General features: G+C 45.0%; 1 protein-coding gene across 1 annotated transcript in view; it reads right to left on the reverse strand.

The window, feature by feature from the left end:
- The window catches only part of SUN1 (Sad1 and UNC84 domain containing 1), a 135,659-nt gene that overhangs the window by 56,436 nt on the left and 60,499 nt on the right, over positions 1 to 18,724 (reverse strand). The window contains exons 7-8 of the mRNA XM_082260650.1: positions 1,189 to 1,311; positions 280 to 363 (exon numbers count right to left, since the gene is read on the reverse strand). Of these exons, the coding sequence (XP_082116776.1) occupies positions 280 to 363; positions 1,189 to 1,311 (207 nt within the window). The remainder of the gene's footprint in view (positions 1 to 279; positions 364 to 1,188; positions 1,312 to 18,724) is intronic.

Below are 18,724 nucleotides of genomic sequence, written 5' to 3' on the forward strand. Positions count from 1 at the left end.
TTTATGTATTTAGAAGGTTACAGGTACCAGCGAATATATTTAAATTAAAAAAAAGGTATAAAAAAAAAAAGGTATAAAAAAAAAAAAAAAAGTCTACAATTTAAACTAATAATTGTTAAAGTGACTGCCAGCACCCTTGGGATTATAGTTTTCACTCATTGATGGCTACCCTGCTAGGAATTAGGACCAGCAAATTTCAAAGTGATTAGAAAATGAAGGGATTACAAAATAATGAAGTAAAGGAAAGTATACAAACACATGCAGTAGCACCATACTTACATATAGATTCTCCATTTATATGGAGGTGTCCATCCTCGGTTTGATATTCTGTCACATTCATACTTCCACAGTAACTGGAGTGAGCTGCAACACACACACACAGGGGAAATAAAATAAAGAGTCTACGCATGGATTTGCATGACACCTGGGAGACCAAAAGCGAAGCTGGGAATAAAATTTGCTTAATGCTTGCAAAGTGTCATTAAACAGTTTGCTTAACTCTCTCCTCCTCTACCCTATGTACCCAACATCACTGCATGGCACAACATGTAACGCTGTAGCGTTACTTCAAATGCCAAAAAAAAGACCAAACAAACATGTTGCAGGCCATTTGTAAAACCAATCTACTTTCGCCGTTGGCCCTTCCCATCAACACCAGTAACAGTGACCCCTCAGACCAGCAGATAAGCAACAGTAAGGAGAGAAGTAGAAAGGGAGCCTGCTAAAAAGGATTATTATAGGTAAACCTCATTAGAAAGGGGACAAGTTTTTTAGCCAAAGCATGCTACCCTGGCCAAAAGAAATGAGCCACAGAGACTTCTACAAGAAAACAAAAAACAAAAGCGTATTTAGAACAATCAGCGCCAACTTGAATAATGACCCAGCAGGTTTCAGTTACGGGGACACATTTTTATAAAAATGTATTTTCATAAATGCCAGCTTCTTCTCTAGTCTGTAAACACGATCGAATGAAAAAGTAAAAAAATAAATAAAAAACACTTTCAAAACTACAAACTGGTTTAGTTAATAAACAGAACTGTTTTCCCCTCAAAGCACCAAAGTGATTGCAAGAAATAGGACTAAATTCAGAGCAGTGAAGAGTTAAAAAGCCCAATTACCAAACACCACAAAGCGAGTAAAATCAGAATAATGTGTGCACAGAAAGTCACCAATGATAGAATCTGGTACCTTTTTGTTCATAACCAAGCTTCAGCATGACCATTTGAAAGACTCTCACAAGCAGTGTTGCCATGGTGGCCACAGCACTTTTGGCCAATGCCATTGTCCTGTGTGCGTAGTAAGACAATTCTCCTAATAGGAAAAGATTACAGTTCACATTAAAGTCAAATGAAGGAAACAGAAACAAGCCTATTACTATTTATCCCATTGGGCATCCTTCATAAAAGACTCTTGCTGGGGGGAAAAAAAAAAAAAAAAAATAGTAATCTAGTACAGTCGTGGCCAAAAAATGGATTTTTGTAAAATCTTACCGTAAAATCCTTTTCTCTTAAGCTCATTGACAGATTTAACACAACTCGGGTTATGCTGCCCTCTACAGGAGTAGGACAAGACAGGAAAGAAAACAAACATTCTGGCCACACCTTAGGGGCAGTCCCAGAGGGTATATCCTCTCTCTCTCTCTCTGCTACAGCAAATCAGTTATGTCACAAAGCAGTGTTTAGAGAATTTAACCCAACCCAACTCAAAACAGAGGGGCGGGTACTACGTCTGTCAATGAGCTTAAGAGAAAAAGGATTTTACGGTAAGATTTTACAAAAATCCATTTTTCTCTGTCGCTCATTGACAGACGTAGTCCTCGTTGATTCAACACAACTCGGGACGTCCCAAAGCAGTACCACAAATTAGGGGTGGGAAAATGGAAATCAAATCCAATCTAGAAGGCCCAACCGGTGCCAACTAGAAGTTTTCAATGCTCATCAAAGATGAGACTCAACAGAAAATTCCAACAGAAAAAAAACCCTCGATGTAGACCACCGGTCTCCTCAAATTGCGGCCTGCAAAACCTTGCGGCCAAATGAGGCATCCGCCGATGCCATCACATCAATCTTATAAAATTTTGTAAAGGTATGTACCGACGACCAGGTGGCCGCCTTACATACCTGGACCACTGACGCCTGATGGCGGAAGGCCCAGGAAGTACTGAGCGCTCGAGTGGAGTGCGCCTTAACAGGGAACGGAGGATTCCGACCCTTCATAGAATAAGCCTGTACCACCGTCTGTCTAATCCATTTGGAGATAGTCGCGGCAGATGCAGGCAACCCCTTTCTGGGGCCATCCGTGATCACAAAAAGTGAATCCGTCTTACGGAACGATTCCGTAGCCTTCAGGTATACCCTGATTGCCCGAACCACATCCAAGGAATGCAATGCATGTTCCCGATGATGACTGGGCTGAGGACACAAGGAAGGTAATACAATACCTTCATTCAGATGAAAGTCTGAAACCACCTTAGGATGAATAACTACCTTATCCCTATGAATCACTAAATATGGGGACTGGCATGACAATGCAGCCAGTTCTGACACCCTGCGTGCAGAAGTGATAGCCACCAAGAAGGCCACCTTCTGGGATAAAGTAAGCAAGGGAATCTCCCTGATGTTTTCAAAGGGAGGTTTCTGCAGAACCAACAAAACCAAATTAAGATCCCAGGGCGGTAAGGGCGCGCGGACTGGTGGAGCCAGGTGCCGCACCCCCTGGATGAAATTCCGCACCAAGGACTTAGTAGCCAAAGGCTTCTGAAAGAAGATTGCTAATGCTGAAACCTGACCCTTGATGGTGCTCAAGGCTAGTTTCTGCTCAACCCCCTTTTGCAGAAAGGCCAATATTCGGGTCGCCGAATAGGTACGTGGAGGAAATCCTAAAGATTCGCACCACGCGATATACGTCTTCCATGTGCGATAATAGACCTTGCTGGAAGTCGCTTTCCTTGCCTTAATTAGCGTAGGAATAACTGAAGCTGACAACCCTCTGTCCTTCAGTACCTGGGTCTCAATGGCCAGGCCATTAAACCCAGCGACTGTAAAGCACAATGGAAGATCGGTCCTTGAGACCGCAGACACTCCCTGAGAAGAAGTTCCCAAGGAGCGTTCGCGACCAGCATGTCCAAGTCGGCCAGACCGGCTTGACGAGGCCAGCCTAAAATTTCCAGGACAACTGGAGCTGACTGGATCCGAACCAGGCTGCCCTAGAGCTATCTGGCCCGGGCAATCCGACAAAGTCTGATCGTTCTCTGTTCCCACACATTTATCAGACACCGATTCCTATCAGGAGTGGTGATTTCTCCTGGTTGAACATTAGGGACCGAAGTCACCCGGCTAGAGGCTCCTTGGTCTGTCTGTTCAACCGGATCCGATTCTTGTGGGGAACTGAGGCTAATCTTTGGAAAAGGTAAAGAAAATGATCTGTTCAGGGAACGGTAACTACCGCTCCCTGTAGTACTTAAATGTTGGAAGGGAAGAATCGCACCGGTAGCAGTGGTCGATGCTCGATCTAATGCTCTGAATACCGGTGAAGACGTCCCCCCACCCTCAAGCCGGGTGGGGGCGCACCTTCAGGCTGTGTAATCCTTTGCTTCAGGTTTGGCTGAGTCGGTCTTTTGTTTGTCCGACCAGCCCTTCTTGAACCCTCCTAGAGGAGTTTTGCACTTCCAGCTTGCTACAGCAGAGCGAACGAACCCTTTATGGGCGGTAAAGAAAGGTCCCAGCTTGTTACGAGGTCCTTTAGCTTTAGCAGCCTGTGGCAAAAAAGTGCTTTTGCCCCCAGTGGCATCCTTAATTAATTCATCTAGGGTGGCCCCAAATAGGCGATTCCCCTGAAAAGGGAGATTCGCCAAGGTCTTTTTGGAACCTAGGTCCGCTGACCAGCATTTTAACCACAGCACACGTCTGAGGATTACCGCTGACATAGATGCATGCCCTAATAGGGGGGTAGCATCCAAGGCTGCGTCACAGACAAACTGTAGTCCTTGTATAATCGTTCCATCAAATCAGATGTTGCCTGGGGGATATCTTTCCCCTTCAGGTCCTGGCGCACCAATCTCACCCATTCCGTTAATGTCTGAGAAACTAGACCAATGACAATTACTGGTCTAAAGGCTGACCCTATCAGGGAAAAGATGTGCGGGACTCTGCTTCTACCTTCCGATCCACCGAATCCTTTAAAGGACGAAGCGTCCTCCACTGGAATAACCATGGCTTTATTCAGTCTGGAAATAGGTGGATCCACCACTGGTGGTACCGTCCATTTCTTAATGAGGGATTCCTCAAACCAATACCGTCTAGCAATGCGCTTGGAAATAGTAAAAGGTACGCTTAGAATGCTCCCATTCCTCTTTAATCTTATTACCAAAACACTTGGGTAAAGGAAAAACCTTCGTCTTGGTGGGTTTGCTAGTACCAAAGGGAATCTCTATTTCAGTTGCCTCTGCCCGTAAAACCTCAAGTCTTAAGGTTTCCCGAACCGCCACAACTAGTGCGTCCACCAATGCTTCTTCCTGAATTATGGCGGAAGCATGAACGTCCTCCTCACTGTCTGAGGGAACTTTACCTGAGACAACAGCCCCTGCAGAGGGACCTGCAGCTGCAATGACCATCTCAGAATCTGAAGTATCAGATGATATAGGGGTAGGCGGGGGTCGCTTTCTTGACCCCCGTTCCTGACAGGCCGTCTCCACCCGAGCCACCAAAGACTCCAAAACTGCTGTAAATGCATCCATACTCTGTGCACTGGCGGGTCCCGCGGCCCCCTCGAGGGAAACAGGTGGGGGTACCTGTGTGGCAGGGTCCATGATAATTCCAGATACTACCCGGAAAAAATCAATTTGCCAAAAAATAAAACCCTTTTTTTTTTTCAGACCCCCAGCGCCACAAAGCCCCTCAGTGTTACCTGCTTAGGGACCCCTACAGAGCGAGAGCGAGAGCGAGAGACCCCAAGGCTCACCACTTGATGCTCAGAGTTTCAAATGCAACTTGTATCAGCGCTGTCTAGAACAGACAGGAAGTCTTTTGGCTGGCTTCCCGGGAAAAAAGGAGGCGGCTCCGCCCCTCTGTACGCCTTCCGGCACCTCCCCTAGCTCCACGAGGTGTTTGGGTCACCTCAAACATGGCCACCCCCATGCTGGAGACACGAGGCTACGCCAAAATGGCGGCCTCGTGCGATCTACCAGACAAAGGCGGCGGCCTGTACAGAATAACGGCATGTTTGCGGGAGTATCTCGGCCTCACAAACCTTCACCCTCATGGTGATCAGCGTGGCCGGCGGTACCGGACCCTGGCGGGCCGTAAGCGGTCCGTGGCCGTCGGGAGGCATCTGCTTAGCTGGAGGAATATGATCTGGAATGCAGTATACATGTATAGACATCGCCCTGTGGCTTCTGACAGGTAGGATACCTTATACTATCACAGTAATGTTCTAATACTGCCACTGACTACAATCATTTAAACATTTTTGCAATTAGATTGTCAGCTCCCAAACCAAGCCTCCTGGTTTATTGTTCACAAAAATCACACTCCAATAGGGGGATCTGTGACATGTTATAGGATAGAGGGGAGACCCATCCTTACCATTACAGAGAGGGGCCCGCGTTCACCACAAGACCCGTAAGGGGGAAAGGGGGAACATACTACTCACCCTACCGGAACCAGGCGGGTGCCAACTCCTGACAGTACCCCTCTCCACCGGGGTGGGAGGGCTGTCGACCAATACGGACGCCGTGACTCATGGTCATTGGCGTTTAAGCAAGACGTTCAACTCGCAGGGTCAGTCCCCGTCCAGTGGGACTATGTCGCGGCCGACCCAGCGCGGAGCTATGGCCTGCACGCGCTCGTAGGCTGAACTGGGGTGACCACTGGATCTCAACATCAAGCCCGTCGCCCAGTTCCAGCTTTCTTGCTTGAAGATCTCACAGGAACACTGGAGAAAAAAGCTGTCTAAAAAAATCTAAGAAAAAAATCCTGCCAGGACCGAAGATCCTAGCAAGGCATCTAGGTCCTTACTCCTAACTAGACAGAAAAAAACTGATTTGCTGTAGCAGAGAGAGAGAGAGAGAGAGAGGATATACCCTCTGGGACTGCCCCTAAGGAGTGGCCAGAATGTTTTCTTTCCTGTCTAGTCCTACTCCTGTAGAGGGCAGCATAACCCGAGTTGTGTTGAATCAACGAGGACTACGTCTGTCAATGAGCGACAGAGAAATTAAGATGGAAAAATATTAATTTTCATAAGTCTTCTGCCTCAGTTTTTATGAAGGCAATTTGCATATACTCCAAAAAATTATGAAGAGTAATTTGAGGAATTGCAATTAATTGTAAAATCCCTCGTTGCCATGAAAATGAACTTATCCCATAAAACACATTTCTACTGCATTTGTGAAGGCGGTTTCAGGGCGCCCAAGGAAGACCAGCAAGCACCAGGACTGTCTCCAACAGTTAATTTGGCTGCAGGATCAGGGTGCCACCAGTGCAGAGCTTGCTCAGGAATAGCAGCAGACAGGTATGAGCGCATCTGCACACACAGTGAGGCGAAGACTTTTGGGAGGATGGCCTGATGTCAAGAAGGGTAGCAAAGAAGCCACTTCTCTCCAAGAAAAACCATCAGGGACAGATCGATATACTGCAAAAGGTACAGGGATTGGACTGCAGAGAACTGGGGTAAAGTCTTCTCTGATGAATTCCCTTTCTGATGGTTTGGGGCATCTGAAAAAAAAAAAAAAAAGGTTGAGCGCTACCATCAGTCCTGTTTAATGCCAACAGTAAAGCATCCGGAGACCATTCATGTGTGGGGTTGCTTCTCAGACAAGGGGGTGGACTCACTCACAATTTTGCCTAAGAACATAACCATGAATAAAGAATGGTACAAAAACATCCTGCGAGAGTAATATCTGCCAACCAACCAAGAACAGTTTGGTGACAAAATGCCTTTTCAGCATGATGGAGCACCTTGCCATAAAGCAAAAGTGGGTCCATGGCCAGAAAACTCCCCAGACCTTCATCCCATTGAGAACTTGTAGTCAATCCTCAAGAGGCAGTTAAATTAAATCAAAACTCCAAGCATTGATTATGCTAGAATGGGCTGCCATCCATCAGATGTGGCCCAGATGTTGATTGACAGCATGCCGGGGCAAAAAAGGGTCAACACTGCAAATTGTGACTCTTTGCATAAACCTAATGTAAATTGTTAATACTAGCCTTTGAGACACTTATGAAATGCTTGAAATTATACTTCAGTATACCATAGTAACATCTGAGAAAAACTAAAAACACTGAAACAGACTTTGTGAAAATTAAGATTTGTCACTCTAAACTTTTGGCCACGGCAGTACTACTCTAGCGGTAATCTAGTCAGAAGAATCAGACCAGGCAGATTCAGGAATCCAGACCATAGTTATTGAATATGGTTTTAGGTTTTTACAAATTGAACAAAACTGCATGCACACACAATATTAAGACAATTACATAAAAAATACACCTTGGCTAATTTGTATACAAAATTTGCTTATCACAACGTATCAATTATTTGTTCCTCCAACAGCATCCAATAAACTAAGAAAATCAGATTAAAACCAATAATATGTATCTGAAAAAACCAAATTGGTGACAAAGTGTAATTAATCACAACAGTTTACAATTCCACTTCTATATATTATGGTGAGTTGGTTCTAAAGGCAGAAAATGTTTTATCTTAATGCATTCTATGCATCAAGATAAGAAAACCTGTGAGCAGCAGCCCCCATCATACTTACCTGAGCCCCATCTCGATCCAGCGATGTTGCATGAGAGAGACTTGGCTGTCTGGGACTCTCCCTCCTGACTGGCTGACACAGAGCAGGTGTCATTGGCTCCTGCTGCTGTCAAAATCAGTGAGCCAATAAGGAGAGAGGGTGAGGCCAAGCTGTGGCTCCTCTTGCTGTGGGGGCATCTGAGCCGCTGCTCTGTCTTTCAATTCAGAAAGGGCTTGCTGTGGGGGGCACACAGTAGGAGGGAGGGGCCAGGATCACCGACGATGAGGATCTGGGCTGCTCTGTGCAAAAGCACTGCACAGAGCAGTTAGAACAGTGTTTTTTTTTTTATAAACCCGAACAAGAGACTTTAGTATTACATTTAAATAAAATCCCTGGTGCCCAATCTGTGGCCCTTTGCTATTTTTTGTGCACACTTGGGGCCCCTGCAGACAGTAGGCAGTTTTACCTTGCTCAGGGCCAGTTAGGATAACATTCTTCAGACTGCGCTCTAATTAAATGGCTTGGGTTTTTTCTTTCCCTCTTACATAGTTAGGTTAAAAAAAAGACACAAGTCATCCGGTTCAAAAAAAAAAAAAAAAAAAAAACAGTATTGAAAACCCAACCATACAATCCCATATACACAATCCTATACCCGCAGTTGATCCAGAGGAAGGTGAAAAAAAACCCCAGCAAAGCATGATCCAATTTGCTACAGCAGGGGAAAAAAATTCCTTCCCGATTCCCCGAGAGGCAATCTGATATTCCTTGGATCAACTTTACCTAAAAAAAAAAAAAAAAAAAAAAAAAAATTTAGTACCCATTTATATTAAGTACACCCAGGAAAGAATCCAGGCCTTTTTTAAACAAATCTAGTGAGCTAGCCAGAACCACCTCTGGAGGGAGTCTATTCCACATTTTCACAGCTCTTACTGTGAAGAAGCCTTTCTGTATTTGGAGACAAAATCTGTTTTCCTCTAGACGTAAAAAGAGTGCCCCCTTGTCCTCTGTGTTGACCTTAAAGTGAGCTCAACACCAAGTTCACTATATGGACCCCTTATGCATTTATACATGTTGATCATATCTCCCCTTAATCTCCTCTTCTCAAGAGAGAATAAATTCAGCTCCTCTAATCTATTCTCATAGCTGAGCTCCTCCATGCCTCTTTTCAGTTTGGTTGCCCTTCTCAGCACTTTCTCCAGTTCCCCGATATCCTTTTAAGAACTGGTGCCCAAAACTGAACTGCATATTCCAGATAGGGTCTTACTAATTTGTACAGGGGCAAAAGGATATCTCTCTCTCTCTCTCTCTCTCTCTCTGGAGTCCATGGCTCTGTTAATACAAGAAAGGACTTTGCTTGCTTTGGAAACAGCAGCTTGGCATTGCATGCCATTATTAAGCTTATGATCTACCAGAACACCCAGATCCTTCTCCGCTACAGATTTCCTCAGTACTACTCCACCTAGTATGTATGATGCATGCATATTCTTAGCCCCCAAGTGCATAACTTTACATTTATCAACATTAAACCTCATTTGCCACATAGTTGACCAATGAAACAGTGCATTGAGGTCAGCTTGTAAATTGGAGACATCCTGTAAAGAAGTTATTCCACTGCAAAGCTTTGTGTCATCTGCAAAGACTGAAATGCTACTTTTAATCCCAGACCCCATATCATTTATAAAGATATTAAAAAGTAAGGGTACCAACACTGAGCCTTGGGGTACACCACTGATAACCTTAGACCATTCAGAGTAAGAATCATTAACCACTACTCTCTGAATTCTATCTTTTAGCCATTTTTCTATCCAATTACAAACCGATCTTTCCAAGCCTGTAGACATTACCTTACAGATTAGCCGTGTGTGGGGGAACAGTGTCAAACGCTTTTGCAAAATCCAAGTATACTACATCCACAGCCACCCTTCTGTCCAAGGTTTTACTTACCTCCTCATAAAAAGAAATTTGGTTTGTTTGATAACTTCTGTCTTTCATGAATCCATGCTGTCTGCTTAAAATATTTTTTACCAGCAAGAACTCATCTATGTGGTCTTTTATTAAAAACTCAATACCTTCCCGACTATAGAATTTAAACAGGTCTATAGTTACTTGGCAAAAGACTTTGATCCCTTTTTAATTATAGGCACCACATTGGCCCTACGCCAATCCAGTAGTACTAGTCCAGTCCTTAACGAGTCCCTAAAAATTAGAAACAAAGGCTTAGAAATTACAGCGCTCAATCTTGCCTCTGTCTTATTTTTTTTCTGTTCTTCCCATCCTTTCAATTTTTAGGGTTTTTTTTCCCCCTTTGATCTTTTAAAATGGAACTTTGAGAGAAATCTCAAAATGGGCAGAAACATTTTTATTTTTAAAAAGGAGCTGTAGGGAGCCCAAACATGGAAGCATTCATTTGTAAAGGACTGTAGTAGAAATGATCTCTAGCATTCTGATGTAATAGGTCTCCAGTCAATGACTCCCAAGTCTCCAAAAACTCCCAAAGACTACAGGCATATCCGAGAGCTTTCTTTGGCATTACATTAGTGTCATGTTATGTACAGCCCTTTGCTGATGTCAGGGGCCGCACTAACAGCCCCTTGCATCAAGAAAGTTGACTGTATGGCAATAAATGCCATGTTAATGCTATACTGTTTATAAAGAGCTCCCAGCAGGCACACCCGTTAGTGAAGCAAATGGTTCTTTTGGACCAGCTTAGTCCAAATTAACTATTTAAAGTCACATGAAACCTGGAGTTTAGCTGGCTATACATGGATCAAAATAGGTTTGGTTCAGCAGGTACCAGCAAAATTTTAATCAATCTATGGCTGTTCCCGTTCATGAGAAGTCAAATCGATTAACTTCTCATGGACCCGCTTTTGCTTTAATTAGCGCATGCAGCCAAAAGGTTGCAGTGCCAGTCAGTGTTTTCTGACTGGGGGGGTTGAGTAGCACTCTCCGAACACAAATGACACAGCAGGGAGGTTTCCTGCATCCACCACAAGTATATGGATCGGGGAATTGGTTCAGTTTACTGAACCATGTATGGCCAGTGTTAGGTTTTAAACCCTTACTCAAAACCATACCAGTGTTTTCTACAATGTTGTCATTTACATTCTGCCTATAATTTCATGCGTAATTTATGACACATTTAGGGTTTGCCTCTGGTGAGAACTATCACAGTAAACTTATGTCCGCTTTCAACTGATCTTTCTCATAGCTGGTCATACCAACCGCAGATCTATAGAGAAGCCAAGATGGCAGCATCCTGGCAGATAGGATATACTGTAGTTCCTGTTTACGCAACAGTGGTAGAACAGATTTTTCATTATAATAACAAAATCAAAGAGGGGTGTGGGGGGAAATTTCACCTAATTTGCGGTCGTCAAGTGAACCCGATACAACCTGACCTGCAGGGTGTCAACAGTACATAAGCAAGGAGAAATTTCCCCAAAGTGCATAAATACAGAGAACCCAGCACACTCCATACAACAACAGACCAAATCATCCACGGGTTCTAAAGCATAGTGATGGGGGGGGGGGTTCTAATTTTTTTTTTTTTAAATAGTGAAAAAACGAACAGCTTGGTCTTTGATAGACCGATTTCAAATGTCTTGAAACTAGGCTTTGTTCCCTGTACAAGGGAACAAGAAATTTTAGGGAAATCTCCTTAAAACAGGGACACAACACCGATGGCCACACACGTCTGACCATTTGAAGAAATGACTGCATTGACAATATAGCAAATGTAATTTTTCACCATCAGATTTTCATTATAATTTTGATCACTTGGAGATCAATGGAGATTAAAACAAAAAAATAATCAGATAGGCAGGAAAAATTCTGATCTGTTCACAACTGAACGTGTAGTGTATGGAGCAAATTAATCAGTTCTGAATAAAGTTTGCCACTCAAAAGCAGAGCGAAGCGGGAAAATGTACCATCTAAATTGCATTGAACAGTCGTTTCGAACATTCAAATGATTAAAACAACCCCTCACTTTATTGCATGGACATTATTGAAGTGTATATGGCCAGCATAACCCTTCCCAATGCTACACATAGCCGTTAAAAGCTTTGGCCATAGTTGGATTTTAAAGTAGTTCTGAAGGTGGACCATTTTTTTTTTTACCTTAATGCATTTTATGCATTAAAGTGTTACTAAACCCAGGACCTTGCATTCACTATATCTGGTATCCCACAGTATACAGAACATGGAAACGCAAATTGTTTTATTAAATCTAAAAACGAAATACCTTTTCTTATCAGCAGTTAGAGCAGTCTTGTGATTTCTATCAGTGTCCAGCAGAGCACTGGTTAAAGCTTGTAGGAAGAGAGTGTGCTGATCACATGCACTCTCCCAAGAGGAAAAAAAAACCCCTCTAGCAATACACACCAAACTGAGCATGTGCAGCTTGCCCTCACTTTGCTACAATGTAAAGTAGTGAGTGTACAGCTTATATAAAGTGTAAATTTGCTGTCCCTGCAAAATAACTCCACAGCCATTAAGGTCTAAACCACTGGCAACAAAAGTGCGTATACCCCTAAGCGAGGTTGAGTTCCTGCACCTATTGTCTGAGAAAAAAAAAAGCTATATACATACATACATACATACACAGAGGATATAAAAAGTCTACACACCTTTTTCTACCTTTAAACTGCGCAGTAAAAATAAAAAAACTAAAGTAATGTGGTTGCAGAAGTGTACATACTTTCTTATAACTGGGGCTGTAGCTGTGTTCAGAATTAAGCAAATCACATTCAAACGTATGCTAAATAGGAGTCCGTATACACCTGCCATCATTTAAAGTGCCTCTGATTAACCACAAATAAAGTTCAGCCTTTCTAGTAGGTCTTTCCAGACATTTTCTTTGTCGTATCCTACAGCAAAAGCCATGGTTCCGTAGACGGCTTCCAAAGCATCAGAGGGATCTCATTGTTAAAAGGCATCAGTAAAGGAGAAAAGGTACAAAAATATTTCCAAGGCATATGCCATGGAACACAGTGAAGACAGCCATTATCAAGTGGAGAAAATATGGCACAACACTGGACGTCCCTCCCAAATTTATGAAAAGACGTGAAGAAATCTGTTCAGGGAGGCCGTCAGGAGGCCTACAGCAACATTATAGGAGCTGCAGGAATATCTGGCAAGTACTGGCTGTGTGGTACATGTGAAAACAATCTCCCCTATTCTTCATATGTCTGGGCTATGGTGTAGAGTGGCAAGATGGGAGCCTTTTTTTTTTTGTAAGAAAACACATTTAAGCCCAGCTAAATTTTGCAAAAAAAAAAAAAACATCTAAAGTCTCCCAAAAGCATGTGGGAAAATAGGTTATGGTCTGATGAAACCAAGATTGAACTTTTTGGCCATAATTCCAAAAAGATATGTTTGGTGCAAAAACATCACTGCACATCACCAAAAGAACACCATACCCACAGTGAAGCATTTCTTCAGCTGGAACAGGGGCTTTAGCCAAGGTAGAGGGAATTCTGAACAGTTCCAAATACCAGTCAATATTGGCACAAAACCTTCAGGCTTCTGCTAGAAAGCTGAACATAAAGAGGAACTTAATCTTTCAGCATGACAAATTCCCAAAGCATACATCCAAATCAACAAAGAAATGGCTTCACCAGAAGAAAAAAAAGTTTTGGGATGGCCCAGCCAGAGCCTAGACCTGAATCCGATTGAAAATCTGTGGGGTGATCTGAAGAGGGCTGTGCAGTTTTTGCAAAAACAAATGGACAAAAATTGCCAAGTCAAAATATGTCATGCTGATACACTCCTACCCAAAAAGAGTGCTGTAATAAAATAAAAATGTGCTTCAACAAAGTATTAGTTTAAGGGTGTGCACACTTATGCAACCAGTTTTTTTTTTTTTTCACTTCCCTCAAACTTTCAGTTTGTTGCTCAACTGATTTGTACAGTTTAAAGGTCCCATTAAAAAAGGTGGAAAAAAGTTCAGAAATTTAGCTTGGTCTCTTTTTTTAAATCACAGAAACCTGACATTTTAACAGGGGTGCGAAGACTTTTTATATCCACTGTACACACACAAACACACACACACACACACACACAGCACTGCTCATAAATGAGTACAGCCCTTCTGAAAAGTACGATTTTAAAATCTATCCCAAACTCAAGAACAAAATTTTCAAAATTTCGACTTTTCAAATTTTTTCACATGAAAGTATTGTTAATCGTATAACTTTGATTACAAAATCTTCAGTTTTACTCAAATTAGTTGATGCAAAAACTACTACAATCTAGTATTTTGTAAAACCTCAATGATTTGTAAGGATAGCACCAAGTCTTCTAGGCATGGAATGATCAAGTTGGCGACATATTGCAACATCTCTTTTGCATTCTTCAAGAACCACCTCTTTTAGATCGTGGATGCTGAAAAGAGAACGATGCTCAACTTGTCCGTTCAGAAATCCCCATAGGTGTTCACTGGGTTTAGATCAAGAGATATACTTGGACACTGAATCGCTTTCACCCTGTTCTGCAGAAATGCAGTGGCTCTCTGAGATGGTTGCAATTCCATCCTTGTTAAATTTTTGTATCACTTTTCAGATCACTATCACTATCCAGATCCCCTGAGCAGAATGCTTGCGGAGGATGCCTCCCCAGCTGGACAGGTTGGCATCCATGGTGACCACTGTCCAATACAAGGGGGAAGGATTTTCCAAGCCGAAGTGCAAAGCTACCATATCAGGGACTGCTTTTTTCCCCCCGACTCAGCAGGCTCGGATTGTCCAGAGATTGCAGAGTCTTGTCCCATTTGGTCAAAATCTCCCTTTGCAGGGACCTCGTATGGAACTGTGCAAACAGAGCCACCTTCAAAAAGGTAGATACCATCAGGCCCAGCACACGCATGCAAGTCCGGAGGGATGATCATTTGTTGGACAGCAGCAGGCGAATTTCAGCCTGCAATTTCTGGAGTTTGTCCAGAGGAAGGAGCCCTCTGGCTAAGGCCGAGTCCAGAAACAGGCCCAAAAAGTCCAGCTTCATGGACAGAACCAGGGCAGACTTCTGAAAAGTCAGAATACAGTTAAACTCCCATAGAGTTATTATTGTAATCTCCAGGTTCTCCACCAATGCAGAGGGAGATTCCGCTCACAGAAGGAGATCGTCCAAGTACCCCAGTTGCGCGATCCTGTGTTGGTGTAGCAAGGCTAGCACCAGAGCCAACACTTTTGTGAAGACCTGAGGAGCAGAACCAAGACCAAACGATAACGCCACAAACTGATAATGCTCCTCTCCCACAGCAAAGAGAAAACGCTGGTGACTGGCACATATTGGAATGTAAAGAAAAAGGCATCCTGGATATCTATAGAAGGAATTGCCCCTGATGCTGGGATGCCACCACCGTTCGAATGGACTTCATTCTGAACTTCTGTACCCTCACAAAGCAGTTTAGCGCCTTGAAGTCCAGAATTAGAAGCACTTTGCCTTCCTTCCTGGGGACTGAACAGGTTTGAGCAAAAACCCTGAAAACATTCCGAAGTCAGAACCAGGACAATCACCCCTTGAATAAACAGGTCTCGTCATGCCCCAAACAGACTTGGTAAACAGGTCTGTGGACAGGCGCATGTTGCAAGGAAAAGAAACCTTGCCAGGGGACGAGCACAAAACTCGATCTTGTAGCCGGACTGAATGACTTTGTAGACCCACTTGTCTTACACCAGGGAAGTCCACGGGTTCAGAAACCAGTGAAGAAGTTCCCTCACCCCTGATACGGTTAAGGGCACACCTTCATGCAGAAGGAGCCTTGTCTGCGGGGCTGGAGAAGCCCGCTCTCGGTTTGACAGACCAGGTTCATTTGGATCTGCCAGAGGAGGCCCTGAAAGGCTTTGAGCCCTGGTCAGTCATCACTGAGGGGCAAAAAAACAAAAAACGAAATAAAAAATAAATAAATAAATAAAACAAACACATGAGCCGTGAAGGAAGGTTCATGTCTGCGACAAGGTTCCTTGCCCTTAGTAGCCTGCGGAAGAAAGGTACTCTTCTCCTCCTCCCCCTGTGAGACCTTTAATGAGGTCATCCAGGGCAGCTCCAAACAGACGATCTCCTTGAAAGGGAAGATCAGTCAATGCCTTTTTAGAAGTCTGGTTCGCAAACCAGCATTTGAGCAAAAAGACACACCGACGGACCACCGCCAAAACAGAGGCGAACCATGAGGGGAGCCGCAGCCAAAGAGGCATCACAGATAAACTGCAGCCCCTGGACCAGCTGATCAGCCAGCTCAGCAAAGGCAGGAGGGAGGAGTACTCCCTCCAGGTCATGACGTTAGGAGCTTAGCCCACTAGGTCAAAGTTTGCGACACTAGGGCAATGGTAAATACCGGCCTCATTGCCAAACCAACTAAGGTGTACATAATGCAGGCCACAGCCTCCACCTTTCAGTCAGTCGGATCTTTAAAGGCCAGGGACTCTTCCACCAGAATCATGGTTGTCTTGTTTAAACTGGAAACCAGAGGGTCCACCACCGGTGGAACAGTCGCCTTCTTAAGGAGGGACTCCTCATAGGGGGTAACGCCTAGTAAAGTGCTTAGGAACCCCACGGGGACGCATTGGTCATCCCCACTCTTTAGCGTCAATTCGGTCAAAATAGGCAGGAAAATGGAAAAACGGAATTTTTGTAAAATCTTACCTGTAAAATTCCTTTCTCTGAGTCCTCCGACAGTCGCCGCCTCTTCATATTCGTCACATATGGGGTATTAGACTTTGCTCCGAAGGAGTAGCTAGGCAACAGAATATGTTAACAATAAAGCTTTAACATATCCCACCCTCAAGGGGTGGTCCCCTCAGTCAATACCCTCCTACTTCCTGCAACCATATCTCAGTTTTAGTGGAATAGCAGTAGAGTATACATTCAAACCCCAAAAGAGGGGCGGGGGCGGCGACTGTCGGAGGACTCAGAGAAAGGAATTTTACAGGTAAGATTTTACAAAAATTCCGTTTTCTCTTACGTCCTCCGACAGTCGCCGCCTCTTCATATTCGTCACATATGGGGACGTCCCAAAGCAGTGCAAACATGAGGGGTGGGAAACGCATCCGCGCCGAAAGGCAACGCAGTCTCCACATCAAAGAAAGGAACCTTACCAAAGGAAGGAAACCAGCTGGGCAACAGCAAAAATAAGTGCTCAACAGGAGCAACAACCCAGGAAAAGACAAAAAAACCAGGGGATACAAAACTTATCCCAACAGCCAGGAGTCCCCAACAAGGGACCCTAGGGAACAGCCGCACTAAGAACCTTGCGGCCAAAGGAAGCATCCGCCGATGCCTGAACATCTACTTTGTAGAATTTTGTGAAAGTGTGTACGGTCGACCAAGTCGCCGCCTTACACACCTGGGCTACAGAAGCCCCATGACGACAGGCCCAAGACGTACGCAGAGATCTAGTAGAGTGCGCCTTCACAGGCACAGGGGGAACCTTCCCCTGCAAGGCATAGGCCTGTTCAATGGTCTGCCTGATCCATTTGGCAATGGTAGAGGCGGAAGCCGCCATGCCCTTCCGAGGACCCTCTGGAAGAACAAACAAGGAGTCCGTCTTTCGAAAAGACTCAGTCGATTTAAGGTAAACCCTAATCGCCCGAACAACATCCAGAGAATGCAATCTCACCTCCTTTGGATGTTTAGGCTTCGTGCACAACGAAGGCAAAACAATATCCTCGTTAAGATGGAATTCCGAAACTCGTTTTGGCAGAAAAGAAGGATTAGGTCGCAAGACCACCTTATCCAAATGAACAACCAGGTACGGAGACTTGCAGGACAAAGCCGCCAGTTCCGACACTCTGCGAGCCGAAGTGATCGCCACCAAAAAGGCGACCTTTTTGGACAACATAGACAACGAGATCTCCCTGATCTGTTCAAAAGGAGCACGTTGTAACACAGATAGGACTAGATTCAAGTCCCAAGGGGGCAAAGGATCCCTCCTAGGAGGAACCAGATGCCGCACACCCTGAATAAAAGTGCCAACCAAGGAGTTGGAAGCCACGGGACGTTGAAACAGAACGGCCAGCGCAGACACCTGACCCTTTATCGTAGCCAGCGCCAAACGCTGATCGACACCCGTCTGAAGGAAAGACAGCACACGGGAAACCGAGTACGTGCGGGGTGAAAACCCCCTGGACTCACACCAGGCAAAATAGGCCTCCAAGTACGGTAATAAACCTTTCCCGAGGAAGACTTCCTCGCGTTGATCAAGGTATGAACAACCTCTGGAGAGAGACCCTTCTCCTTCAGGACCTCGGTCTCAACAGCCAGGCCGTCAAGGCCAGCGACTGTAAAGCAGGATGGTAAATCGGTCCTTGAGACAGTAGATCGTCCCGAAGAGGCAGACGCCAGGGGGCGTCGACCGCCAGATTCACGAGGTCTGCGTACCAGGACCGGCGAGGCCAGTCCGGTGCCACAAGAATCACCGTGCTGCGTTCCGAGTGTAACCTGCGAAGGAACCGGGACAGCAACTGAATCGGTGGAAACGCGTACATCAGCCTGTACTGATGCCACGGGGCCACTAACGCGTCCGACGCGTCTGCCCGAGGGTCGCGCGTCCTTGCCACGAACCTCTTCACCTTGTAGTTGAGGCGAGACGCGAACAGGTCCACATCTGGAAGACCCCACTTCGCGCACAACATCTGGAAGACAGCCGGATGGAGAGACCATTCCCCCTGATCCAGGGTCTGGCGACTCAGATAGTCCGCCTGCCAGTTCTCCACTCCCGGAATGTGAACCGCCGTTATCGCCGGGACATGAGTCTCGGCCCAAGACAGAATGTCGGCCACTTCTCGAGCCGCTCGGGCACTCCTGGTGCCCCCTTGGTGGTTGATGTAGGCCACCGCCGTGGCATTGTCCGTCTGCACCCGAACCGGGCAGCCCTGCAGCCGGTCCGTCCAGCGATGAAGACAGAGCCTTATCGCACGCAATTCCAGAATGTTGATCGGGAGGGAAGACTCCCCCTCCGACCAGGTCCCCTGGGCGGACAGAACGCCCAGA

The sequence above is a fragment of the Pelophylax lessonae genome (assembly GCF_965119305.1).
Source record: "Pelophylax lessonae genome assembly, chromosome: 6".
Classification (NCBI taxonomy): domain Eukaryota; kingdom Metazoa; phylum Chordata; class Amphibia; order Anura; family Ranidae; genus Pelophylax; species Pelophylax lessonae.